The sequence below is a fragment of the Anthonomus grandis genome, chromosome 10 (assembly GCF_022605725.1).
Source record: "Anthonomus grandis grandis chromosome 10, icAntGran1.3, whole genome shotgun sequence".
Classification (NCBI taxonomy): domain Eukaryota; kingdom Metazoa; phylum Arthropoda; class Insecta; order Coleoptera; family Curculionidae; genus Anthonomus; species Anthonomus grandis.
The window spans coordinates 18,920,147-18,934,573 of NC_065555.1; the positions used below are offsets into that span (position 1 = coordinate 18,920,147).

At 31.1% G+C, this 14,427-nt stretch overlaps 1 protein-coding gene across 1 annotated transcript in view; it reads right to left on the reverse strand.

Moving 5' to 3' along the window:
* Positions 1 to 311: 311 nt before the first annotated feature.
* LOC126741570 (signal recognition particle receptor subunit alpha homolog) overlaps positions 312 to 14,427 on the reverse strand; it is a 33,585-nt gene continuing 19,469 nt past the window's right edge. The window contains exons 9-12 of the mRNA XM_050448043.1: positions 14,289 to 14,392; positions 10,069 to 10,169; positions 3,666 to 3,875; positions 312 to 1,072 (exon numbers count right to left, since the gene is read on the reverse strand). Coding sequence (XP_050304000.1) covers positions 947 to 1,072; positions 3,666 to 3,875; positions 10,069 to 10,169; positions 14,289 to 14,392 — 541 coding nt within the window. The 3' untranslated portion in view covers positions 312 to 946. The remainder of the gene's footprint in view (positions 1,073 to 3,665; positions 3,876 to 10,068; positions 10,170 to 14,288; positions 14,393 to 14,427) is intronic.

Here is a 14,427-nt window from a genome sequence, read left to right on the forward strand (position 1 = left end):
CGATTGAAGCGCCACAAGTCGTCTCTCTCTCCAAGCATATTAAAAAAGTAATTCTCAAAAGGTAGTTCTTCGCAAGTTCCCTTTCGCAAAAGTCTACATTGTTTTAAAAAAAATCTAATTTAAGTGAATACTTTGAAACAAGCAGAATCCAGTCAAGTTCTCCAGAGGAAATCAGGGATCCCTGCGACACTCACATCCAGAAATTCCAAAGGTAAGGTGCCATTCATGATTTTTATTGCCAAAGTATACCCTTTTCGCGTCGAATCTCAATATAAAATTTGTCATTTAATAGGAACCACCTTTTCGCGACAACTACCGTGCGTAAGGTGTTTACACACTTCCCAGGTTGTGTAAAATTTCACGTATGCACTAGTGTCTAAAAAAGTCTTTTTTCACTAGTGCGTAAAGTATTTTGACGTTTATTTAAATGTGTAAAAAGTAATTTGACATTTAATTTATAATTTGTCAACAAATGTTTTGACGTTTTTTACCGTACGTTTAAGTGCGTAAAGTAATTTGATATTTTTGATTTTTTTAATGTTTTCTAAGTTAGTAGAAAAAATTTGTATGTTACACGTGTGTAAAATCCCCTTTTTTTATTCATGGGAATTGTTGCATTCGCCTACGGCTCATGTGACAAATTTCCTATTCATAAAAAAGGATAATTTAACACGTTTGTTACATAAATAACTATTGTTATTGTTCATTATTTTATAATATACCATAGCGGTAAGGCCCCCACATGGTATATATGATATTATGCATATTATGAATTAATATACCATATTATTTCACGCCTCTAGGCGACCCACTTTTTACAGATAATTATAAGATGATCGAGATGTCTAATTAAGTGTTTAATATTAGATTTTATATGATGTGATAGTAGGCATCAGAGGGTTAAGGATCAAATCAATATTAAAATGATACAAATTAACAGTTACAATTACTTCATTAAAGAATGAACCACCGCTTTAACGTTTAAGGCCTTTAAATCCGTATACGTTTGACCAGTACCGACGAATACAATGGGCTGCCCAGTAATGTAAGTCATTGAAATAGCTGCTCCAACCTAAAATAGTATTAATGTTACGTTATCATGTCAATACAATATTATCGTAAAATAGTAAACAAGGGTATTTATATTTAATCCCACCACAAGAATAACTCTGTAAAAACCAATAATATGCCCAACACGACTAAAACACATTTTTCAGACAAATATCGATTTTGGCTCAGCGGAGTACCAACAATGCTTATAAAAAATAATATATTTTTCAATCCACAGAGTATAATGATAGGTTAGGTTAACCAACCAGGACATAAATAATTATTAAAATAACATGAAATCTGTTACCTATACTTTATTAAGCCCTGGTCCACCTCAATAATAAAAATGTTAAAAAATTTATATTATCTGTTGATAAAATTACTTTTTCTTTTATTTTGAAATTTATATTCACTAGTTAAGTTAGTTTATAGTTCTCTTTAAGTTAATTTAATATTTTTACCTCTAGGGTTTAGGTACTTTTTAGTAGTTTATTTGATTTAAGGGTCCCATGTAGTTTAATATAAATAAAGGATGATATCACAAAAAACATTATCAAACACGTTCATAATTCTAAATACAAGAATAAGTCTATTTTCTTTGTTTAATTTTCAATAATTCAGAGTATGAGATGATTTTTTTCTAAATTGATATTTACTTAAATAGTGATTAACAAAATACGTTACTAACTATACCGGGTGACACAGAAAAAAGGGAACACTAAATAACTTTGTTGCTTTTTAAGATAAACAAATGGAATTTGGTATATCGATAGAATAGTTATAAGACCATTTTTTGCCATTCTATATTGTTTTCCATCACTTCCGGTTTAACAGGAAATGACACTAACTTTCTTATTTTAAATGGGCCACTTGGTATATTATTACGTATTTCGTTAAAAAATATTATTATGAAAACAATGGTACTGTATTTTCTATTTTTTTTTTTAATATTTTAAAACAGGGTCCATGAATGCGTTTAAAGTTTTAATTTTTAATCAAGTAATCACAGAAAAATAGTTTTCATTGTATTTAATAACACAAATCCTTTACACGCCTATTTAAACTGTCCAAACCATTAATTTTGGCATTTATTTATTTTTTTTAAATAGTACATTATTGGAAACAACCACTATTGAAATGCGGTTTCTTTTTCCCAATAATTTAATATGATTATCTTTTAAATCGGTTGATAAATAAGCCCATAAGGAGAAAAAAAACTAAGTCACATAAATAAACGCATTTAATGAATAAAAATAGCATAGAAGGCTTTGATTTCTTGGCTGCGTTTTGACGTTCTTCATTTATTTTTTAATTGACATAATACATGACATCTTGTTAAGCGCAATTATTATTTGTTATTTAAATAAATCTGCTAATATGTTTACCAATGAAGAAAAAGTTAATATGCCGTACGCTATATTCCTGCGCATACGTACTTTCATTCGACAAGAAGGTGGTCGTTTCGAACAATACATGTAAAAACTTTATATTAAAATAATTTATAAACCTCATATTTTTTCTTTTTGTTTACCGCTTGTGTATACCTATGTTATGTTAGGTAAATGTTAAATAAAAAATAAAATATTAAGATACTGAAAAACATATTGTATTGAAAAAATTATTCTTTTATTCTCAAATAGTAATATAACGTTTGACAAAATATGATGTATTATGTCACTTGAAAAAAATATGCAGCAGTGTCATTACGATGCTTCCTGTTTATAATCATAATAAATTATTGGGAAAAAGAAACCGCATTTTAAAAGTGGTTGTTCCCAATAATATGCTATTTAAAAAAATAATGTAAATGCCAGAATTAATGATTCGGACATTTTAAATAGACGTGTAAAAGATTTAAGTCATAAAATGCAATGAAAACTATTTTTCTGTGATTACTTGATTAACAATTAAAACTTTCCACACATTCATGGCATCCTATTTTAAAATTTAAAAAAAAAATTTTTTCCTTGAGTATAAAACAAAAAGTAGCAAATAGAGTACCATTGTTTTCAGAATATTATTTTCTATCGAAATACGTAATAATATACCAAGTGTCCCATTTAAAATAAGAAAGTTAGTGTCATTTCCTGTCAAACCGAAAGTGATGGAAAACAATAGAATATGTCAAAAGATGCTCATATAACTATTCTATCGATATACCAAATTTTATTTGTTTATCTTAAAAAGTAACAAAGTTATTAAGTGTTCCCTTTTTTCTGTGTCATCCGGTATAATCGAATCTACTTGATATATTTACACAGTAAAACGGGAACTTATACTTTTTTTTTAGCCATAATTCTTTTTTGTACGTAATATATTATAATAATAATGACATTAATATTGATGATTTTAAGATACTTATAATGCCTTAAAATTTAATTGTGACTCTTGTACAAGTTTATGAAGACTGAATCCTTTTAAAGAGAATATATCCGTTCTCGTCCTAGGACTTTTAGGATAGCTGTTAACAATTCATCTAGTTTGTATAATTTATTGTATATTTGCAATTTCGTGCTTCAAAATTTTAAAATTAATTAATACATTCGTACATAAAATATGAACGGGCATACTTGCATCTTATTTTTGATAATCATTCACATTATGGCTTAACTTACCTTGTCATCAATAGTATCGAACTTGGTAAGGACAATTCCATCAATCAGATGGGGATTTGCTGTAGAGGAATAATCAGCTAGAGCCTGGTTAAATTTAACTAATTGGTCTACAGCCTCATTACCGACTAATGCTTCTCCGACAAATAATACTAAATCAGGTTCGTTAATTTTTATTAACTTGGTGAGGGCTCTCATTAATGGTTCATTATCCTAAAAATAAATAAAACGGTGTGGCTATATACATGATTGTAAAATTTCTTTAAGTAAAAAAAGAATTACATAGACAAAAAAGCGTTCAACACCATCCCATCATCAATACTAAAATAACACTTAAATTTTGGCCAAATAAATTATACGAAACTATTGCGCCAATTCAATTTTAGGCACTAAATTCGAAACAAATAATATTTATTTGTTTAAAAAAAATCATACTATTAACAATAAATATTTTCACAGTACTGAAATCCACATAAACGCGATAATGTTAACTAATAAGTCTCTGATTAATTTCCTTTGCTTTTGCCTTCAGCATTTTTTTTCCACAAAAATACATAGTATTGTAAGACAAAAACATACAAAATTAGTTTAAGCTTTGTTGAGAAAAATGGATAAAATTAAAAAAAAAAACAAACATATTATAGGGAAGTATCACTAATAGGTAAAACATACATCATGAGTATCTTAGAAAATCATATATAAAGTAAATTTTTAAACTACATACCCATTTATTTTAGAATTGCTCTCCAATTTTTGTTTAAATAGTGAGTTGATTTTTTTTATTATTGGAGCTTATAATAAGGTGCAAAAATTCTATATTTAGCATTATTTTTTATTTGCTAATTTAAAATTGTCAAAAGTTAAACCTATATTATTATATTATTCTATGTATTATAGGAATGATTAGTCACAACTGCAAATGTATTTAGACTAGATTATTTGGTTTTAAGAAAAAATATATGTTGTTTTTTTTTCATTTTTTGATCCTCAATTTTTTCAGCCTTCTGGAAAGCCCAGAATCAAAACTACCACATTCATTTGCCTTATTCCAGTAAGTCTCCCAATTTCATGTTGAGTAAGAATAATAAAATGCAGAAAAATCAGCAAAAACCAAAAAGATATAGAACAAAGTTTTATAGTTACTAAGCTACGAAAAAAAAAAGAATTTCGAATGAAAAATTTGTTGGAAGATTTGGAAAAATAAAATGTTTCACAAAATGCAATATACCATATTGACAAAACTGTTACTGATGTACCTTACTTGTTAATGTCACGCTATTTAAAAAATGTAAATTTGGCCTCAGTGACTCGTGAAAAAATTCTACTCTGCGAGATTCTACGAGGAAGTAGGAAAATAATTTACATTAGCTTTGATCAATCAACTATTAGGAAATGATTTTCCAATATTAAGTGCGACCCTAATTTCCTTGACTTATCTTTTGAATTGCTACAAAAGAAATCTGATGAAGCTTTAAACTTAGAAAGATCTATAATTATCTCATTAATGTCGGATGAAATGCCAATAAAAAAAAACAAATTGAATTTTATGGTAGAAAGATGCGGGGATATGCGAATATTGCCATTACTTTAAACGACGATCAACTGGAAGTTGGTGGTGAAGCTTTAAAGTCATAAATAATGTTTGCCATTAAACTCCATGGAAATTACCCGTTAGTTACTTTTTTATTAAATCTTTAAGTGGTGAGGAAAAAGAAAAGCACGTACAAAAGGCTATTATTAGATTAGCAGAAAGGAATATTACTGTCACTTCTATTACTGTGATGACCCAACACAGGTAATAGAAGTACACATTCAACACACTAATGTTTAGGTTGTAACCTAGATCCTTCTGATGCTGGCAGGAATTAAGAGCTAAGTTTTCTATGCGACAGAAATGGATAATAAAAATATTTAGTATTCTGGATGCCTGTTATCACTATAAAATCTGTGTGAAGAAAATTTTAATGAATTTGTCAAGCACTTACAAGTTTTCACAAGAAGATCTTGAAAATTTCTTTGTGCCTTAACGTAAATCATATTTTAATTTTGTATTTTAGGCAGTCTGAATTATGATTATCTTGTACCAACCTTATATCAATTTTCTTAACATCAGATTCATATTTTTAGAGGCAGAAATGGGTGGAATAATAATCCTCCTTTGCCATTTAAACGTCATAGACGTCATAGATATCTAGAGGGCGTTTAATTTTATATTTGATAAATTTCTGTTAATCACCTCCAGCTAACCTCACTTTGATATGTTAAATGGGAACCCCCATCATGTGACACATCGTTGTAAGCAGCATTAAAACGTTTATTTAACAGTGCAAAAAAAATTAAATCGGTTGACGTACCAGCGAATAGTGAGCTAAAACATCTGGTAATAATGAATATTTTTAAGTACTAAAATAAAACTAGTTATTTATTGATAATCCAAACTAAGTAACTTAATACTTGTGTAATGTGTATGCCTAAACATATTTTTAAAAAATCCGCCAATCTTTACAATGTTGGGATTCCAGCTCTTTCTTAAAATTCTTCAAATGAATAATTTAAGTAGGCAAAGACCACACATGTAAATAGCGTCTTCTGACATATTCTATTGTTTTCCATCACTTCCGCTTTAACGGGAAGAGATACTAACTTTCTTATTATATTGTATACTTGTATGTCCATACCAAAACTACAATATTTGAAGACTAAATTATGACTTGACTCAACGCCTGTGCAACCTAAGTTGGAATGATTGAATGAATTAGAATCATTATTACTGTTATTTTCTTTACATACAAATAATTATATATTTATTAATATTTATATTTATACTAATTATCGAAATGTTAAAAACCGTTTTAAAATTATCTCACCTCCATAATATTAATAATGAATTAATGAAATAACCCGTGACATCACGAGACGTGACACGTGAAAACTCGATGCACTTATGATCATTGCCAGACATCACTATCCTTTACCTATTCAACTATCCTACTCCCTACTCATATTCTACTCATATTATTATATAATTATATTTCATATTCATTATGCAAAATATTCCTAATTCGTTTTTATGATCGATTCATATTTATAATCATTTATAGTTGTCCTTATTCATTCCATTGCCCTTGAAAATGTAAATTTGTAGAAAGTCATAGGGCGGATTTTTGCGGCTCAATAAAGACGATTCGATAAAAGATATGCACATATTCGGAAAATTCAAACTTATATCAACGATACCATTTCAAGCCTCTGATTTTCAAATTGAAAACGTCAGTTCCCACCCAATTTAGCAATTTCCACCATTTGCTTAAAAACCACACGGATACGTCATCTGACCATATGCGACTTTTACATTGGGTTTTGGACCACGTGTATGAACTCAAAAAGGGCCCACGCTAATAAAATATTTTTAATTCATTAAACTAATTTAATAGTTTTATATAGGATTATAAAATCGATCCAGTCCATAATAAAGCATTTACAAAATTATTTTATTAATGTTATATTATTGTTTTATTACTAACTCATAAGACTATTTAAATACAATTATAAAATATAAATATTTTAATAAAAAAAATCATAACACAATTTGTATTCGGCTAAGATTATTTTATCACACTGATAGAGTTTATAAGCTCAATACCTTTTGTAAAAAAGAAAAGATAAATGGCGAAAACAACACCACGCCTATCATGGCGGCTTAGCTATGATCATACCTGTAATGATTATTATATAAGAAAATATTATTTTCTCTGGGCAAATATTTTCCTGCGTAACGAATTTTATTGATATTATAAGTGCATATTCGCACCTCATTTTTGATGCCCCTTTAAATATATATGCATTTAATTTAAATCATAAAAACCAACATAGCGGAAATAAACCTAAGTAAAGGTCATTAAAAAATGGCATTAGATAAATCTATTTTATTTTATAAGAAACACTAATATAACATAATTATTTTATCTGTGATAAAAGTGATATATATTTTTATTTTACAAATACACTTAAAATATAATTGTTATATTCGAGAACCCGTTATTTGCGAGAAAAAAGAGTGTCTTCAAATTTTTTGCGAAACCTACCTAATAGTTACAAAAAAACACTGCAATACCTTACATTTTTAAGGCGTTTAAAAAGCAGGCGATTTATTATTGTTAAAACTGTCAGTTTGACGCGTGCAATTTTTGAATTTTAGTTAAAACAGTGAGTTAATAAAATGGTGTATACGCTAGCTGAAAGAATGGAATTAATTTTCCTTTATGGAGCTCAAGATCGGTGTACTCGCAGAACCGCGAGAGCATTTAATGAAAGGTATCAAGATAAAAACGTGAGCCATAAATATGTATTAGAATTGATACGAAAATTTGAAGAGACGGGATCGATTTGCAATAAGAAAAAATATGAACATAGAGTTGTCGATGAAGCATGCCAAGTTGAAGTACTAGGACAATTTGCTATGGGTCCAACTTTGTCTATACCAAAGGCCGCAAAACTAACAAATATTTCCCCTGGTTCCGTACATAAAGTTAAAAAAAAAAATAAGTTCTTTCCTTATAAAATTCATATTCTTCATGAACTCGGAGAAGATGATTTTGATAGGAGAATTCAATTTTGTGATGTGCCAGCGAATTGACGACGATCCCCATTTATTGAAGAACATTTGCTTCAGTGACGAATCGACCTTTTTTTTAAATGGCCTGGTGAACATACATAACTGTAGATACTGGGATAATGAAAATCCGCATGTTTTTCGGGAAGGCCATACCCAATATCCCCAAAAAATTAATGTTTGGGCAGGAATTTATGGGAATGAAATAATCGGGCCATTTTTTTTGGAAGAAAATTTGACTGGCGAAATTTATTTAAACCTTTTAGAAAATGCAATATACCCTTCCATCATCCAATCTATGGAAAATCAAGTAGATCAACATGGTGTTATATTATTGAATGGAAATAATATACATTTTCAGCAGGATGGAGCTCCCGCGCACTACACTTTTGTAGTTCGAGAGTGGCTTGATGAAAATTTTCGAGAAAAGTGGATTGGCAGACGTGGTGCAATCGAATGGCCTGCGCGGTCTCCGGACCTAACCCCACTAGACTTTTTTCTTTGGGGCTACTTAAAAAGCAAAGTTTATAAAACCCCACCTGAGAGTATTGAGAATTTAAAAAATAGAATATTTCAAGAATGCAGAGAAATTAGGGGGCAGACCCTTGCCAATATTCGTAAGGAGTTTGAAAATAGGCTTTTTTATTGTCTTGCTAATAACGGCGCGCATTTTGAACATTTAATAAAATAAATTTGTTAAACTAATAAAATTCGTTTTTCTACCCTACCGATTTACACTTTAATTGCTTCTTGGTCAATCAATTTTATTTTTTTTACAACCACTGATAGCATAATGAATGCCCTTTAAAATAATGTATCACACCGTGGGGTAGCCATTTGACATACCAAAGTTTGGCGTAAATAAAATATTCATTATTTCTAGACATTTTCGCTAACTATTTGCTTACACATTTACCGATTTCATTTTTTTTTGGTACCGTTGAATAGAGAATTTTACGCTCCTTACTATGATGTATCACACGATGGGGGTTCCCATTTGACATATTAAAGTGAGGTTAGCTGGAGGTGAGGAGGTGATTGACAGAACTTCAGTAAATGCATAATTAAACGTCCCCCTGTATCTAATTTGACGTGTTTTTTTTTTTTTTTTTTTTTTTAAGAAAGTTATTAAGGGTGGATCGTTTTGAAATTAAAGCACTGTATACACTAGGCGGCACCGGCCGCCGAGATGATGCAATAATTTGTCATTAGAGATGGATGCTGTTGTCCGCAAAAAACCTAAAATTTGTCCCTCTTTTTCGTGCAAAATATATATATCGAAAAAAAGAGAGGTCATTGGGTACATCCATATACTTGCGTCTCACAAAAGGCAGTTACTTGTTATTTATCGTTCTTGGACCTAAAGGGTAACCTAGAAAAGTTTTTGCGGTCATGCATTCGTCCAATTATTGTATAGTATCGCATACCACAATTTTTATACCACAGTGGCATCGCGCAGCAGCAAGACCCGTGTGTGTACCGACTTTTATAGCCATTCAAGTGAGAATAAAACTACTCTACCTTTATGAATAGAATTTTATCAGTCTGTACGTTAAAAAAAAAAATTCTACTCGTATACAAAAAATATTATAATTTAACCTATTATTTTTTAACCTTACGACCTCGAAAACGAGGCAATTTCGGACTACGGTAACTTGCTTTACGTCGGACCATTTGTACAGGCCTTTTAGAGAGATCCTGCATGAGGAATAGATACGCCTAGCGTGTCATATATTAATTTCAATTAATGGACCATAATTTTACATGTGTAATTTAAAAAAAATTAACACCTACCTGCATTCTGCCTGCAGTATCTATCAAAACAACATCCATTTTGCAATCTCTTGCGTATTTAATTGCTTCCATTGCAATGCCGGCAGCATCTTTTCCATAACCTGAAATATATGTGAACAAATAAATTAATAAAACTTTAACACCCTATATGTACATACATATATTTATTTATAATTATACATTTCCAATCCTATATATTTACAAGAATTTTATTTCTCATTATAGGTATAATATTATACACCCTGTATGTATCCCACTTTGGGTACTTTTGCGGGATATCTCCGTTATTTTTCAACGTTTGATAGTAGGCTATGGCTACTGTTAATAAATAAATGTCAAATATTTGTTTATCTTATCGGTTTTGGATCGACTTTTAATCTATTTTTCAGAACCAGTTGATGTTCCTTCTTTCGGTATTTTTAGTTCTTCGAATAGTGGTAGTGTATGAAAATTACGAAAAATATGATACGCTAGTATATTTTATAGAGCTTGTTAGATACCGTAAAAATGGGACGCTCAGTGGATATTGAAGAAATATACGTATCAACAGTTTCATATAGTGCAACTATATGAAACTGTTTTCCCAGTGGTATTTGCGGCAAATCGATACTATTGAATTATTTGGAAGACCTTTATCTTGTCAAATGAATGTTTTTTTAAGTGCGGGCATTTTGAATTGTTACAGTACCAGAAAATGGCATACAGAAAATCAGCATTTAATGTTTGAGAATATACAACAAGGACGCTTCGGAGTTGAAGTGTCATGTTTTAGTTTGGCAGACAAATAGTTTATAAGATTTTTGAAGAAGATCTTACAGCACGTAGATCCTATACTAGAAATCCCTGAGGAACTTATTCCAGAACCGCTCGAAAATATTCTATTAGCTCAATATAATGCTGTTTACCTCCAGCAAGATGGTGCACCAAGTCAACTCTAGGCTCTTAAGGGCGTTTCTTAATATTAACTTTTGTGAAAGATGGATAGAGGTACATAACAACAGACCTGTTAGATGACCTCCAGATTACTCAATTCAAGATTTTTTTTATGGAGCTCTATACAAAATCAATTATTTAAAACAAGATACGACAGCAGAACTTCGAAAGGTAATTCATTTAGCCATTCGAATTTTGCGAAGGAGAACAATGATTCTTTTTTTGGTTATAGAGTTACAAAGATGTGCCAATTATGCGTTAGAGAAAATGGCCGTTATTTTGAACATCACCTTTAAATTTTGTTTTTTCCTTTTTTTAATTAAGTTATTTGTTACCGGATGCTGTGGTTCCTGGAAAAAAAACGGGGCACCGAAGGATGTCAACGAGTTGCCCCGTATGGAAACCAATTCAACTAGACCACAGCTTGACCTAAAAACCCAGATATATAACTTGTGTTTTGTCAAATCATCGATTTGCAATGACCCACGTATGTGTTATTATTGTGTGTGTTATATATTGGGTATATTTAACTACTGCTGACGAAAGTAGGTTATAATGTACTGGGTTGATCAAAGTATTATAATTTTATTGAATTTTATAAAATGTATTGTATTTTATTTGAAGCTTTTTATGATAAATAAAAAAAAAATATTATTATATTATAATAAAAATAACGGAGATATCCCGCAAAATTATCCAAAATGGGACACCCCGTACTATGTCCAGGTAAGAACAAAATGCGCCAACGTTGCTGATTAGCAATTACAGTTTTATTTCAGTTACTCTGTGTACATGTAAGTCAGATGTAAAAAATCCCTCATACATAAAATGTACATAACATATACATACATCATAAAAATGGGGTATACAGACCGTGTTATCGTGAGCTACGTATTACCCAAAATAATGGCAACACCGCTTGATTGCGGCTTGCAGGCGGCGGAATTTTTCGTTTTTATTTTTTGAACCGGGAGTCAGCAGACCTCACTTTGCTGTGTTACTGCACGTTGCATTAATAATTTTTGAGCGTTATTTTCGTGTTTTTTTCACTATGGCTGTTTATACCCCTTCCGAAAGAGTTCAACTAATTAAATGGTTTTATGGAGGCAATTCGGCAGTACAATGTAGAGATTTGTTTTCAGTGACATTTGAGAATAGACCGATTCCTTGTGCAAAAACGGTTTTAAATGTGGTTACAAATTTTGAAACATCTTTTTGTCTTCAAGATTGTAAATAATGCCACATAAAACGTCAAGAACCACCTGTTGAAGTGCTCCAGGATATAGAACGGCGGGAAGAAATGGTTTGCAGTACCCTAGAACTTGATTCGACACGGTCCACTAGAAGTGTTGGAGAGGAACTGGGAATGAGCAATAAAACTGTTGCTCGTATCTGGAAAAGAATATGGGTACCAATGTTTTAAGTATTCAAAAACTCAGGAAATATTTCCTGAAGACCAGTGGCGAAGAATGGAATTTTGTGAAACCATGATGAAAAAGCCAAATGAAAACGAATATTTTTTAAAAAATATTTTGTTTTCTGATGAATCTTCTTTTCCATTACATGGCAAACACAATCCTTCCATTGTTCGTTATTGGTCTCAGGAAAACTAGCACATAAGTTTTCAGTTTCGTACCCAGTATCCTCAGAAATTGAATGTTTGGGCAGGTATTTTGGGCGACAATGTTATAGGGCCATTTTTTATTGATGGCACTTTAAACGCCCAAAAGTACCTTGAGTTGCTGCAAAACCAAGTTCTTCCTGCCATTCAAATCCTACCTGATGTAGACCTGGGATCGGTTTATTTTCAGCAAGATGGCTGTCCGGCTCATAACGCGGCTAGGGTAAAAAAATTTTTAACAAATACTTTTCCTAACCGCCTTATTAGTGGGACTGGCGATATTAAATGGCCTCCTAGATCTCCAGATTTGTCTCCAAATGACTTTTATCTGTGGGGTTACCTTAAGCAGACCATTTACAAGCATGAATTTAGTAGGCCAACAAATTTAGAGGAGTTGCGAAATAAAATTGTCGAAGGTGCCAATTTCATTTTACCTGAAAATCTTTTGGAGGTGCGAAATAGCTTTTAGAATAGGTTAAGTATTTGTTTAGCGAAAGAAGGCAGTTTATTTGAGCCTTTTATTTAAAAAATGATATGTTGTTAAGTATGTTTATTATAGTTTTATTTCTGATTTTTTATTATATTTTTATCAGAGTTGATATTTTATTTCTTATTAGAATAACGCTTTAATTTTCATTATGCAAAACACAGCATATTAAACATTTTAAGATTACAATTGCGGGTTTTACACATTGTCATGTCTGTAAAACCCGCATTGGAATAAATATTTTAAAAATGCCTGGATTTTCGCGTAATATTTTGGGACATTTTGTCGCCAAACGACGCAGCTCCCACAAAAGTCAGATGTTTACTAATCCCGTCCTCGGGCCGGCCGGGGCGGTACTCATCGCAGGCACTCGTACACGCGTGACGCGACGTTGCAAAATTTCGCCTCTATGCGGTTTCCTATAAGTAACGAACGAAAACACGATCTGTATAAGCTAAATTGTGAAGACTGCTGCCACTTACATCGGTAAAACTACTAGAAAACTCGAGAAAAGAATTAAAGAACACATTTCTAAACCCAATAAATCAGCTTTTGGCCTACATTTAAATTTCCTTTAACTTTATTACTGACTTTCCTTCCCTTCCCTCCCCCTACATTCTATCTTAACTTGGGTTCTACACTATTTTACTTTTATTTCATTTTATTTTGTAGCCCATTTAAATTAGATTTTCCGTTTTCCGATAATTTTAAGATTGAAAATCATAGAACACGGAATTTACAGATTTTTTTCCTTTTGCTTTAATACCGTCCATCAGGTAGTACTTAAGAAACCATAGGCAACATGGTGTACCGTTTTTCTAGAATAGTGTCGTTGTTTTGAAAAGTAAGTTGACCTTAGGATTGTATTGATTCGTATGTTTGTATCATGTCTTTTCTCATGTTTTTTCGTCCCTCTTTGTGTGACTGGCCTTTTATATTTATTTTTATGACTTATTACGATTTTTGTTTTAACGATGTTTGTCTAATTCTGAAATGCTCCTTCTTGTGCTAATTTAATGTATCTTATTATAGTATCTTAAGCCCTGATATTGGCTACGGCCGAAAGCGCTAAGCAGCAATTTTTTATTTATTATATACGCTGAATACAAGTAGTGTGTTTTATTTATTAAAGAAACACAGCGTACAGCTGATACACTAATTACAAAAATTCTTGCATACCTTTTTCATATAATTGTACCATTTGTCTACCACTATGTCTTTCCGGCGGATGTAAAGCATTTAGATGCCTCATATGTGTCCTTAATTGTTCCACTGCACCAGCTCTAATTAATTACGGATATTATAAGCATATATATAT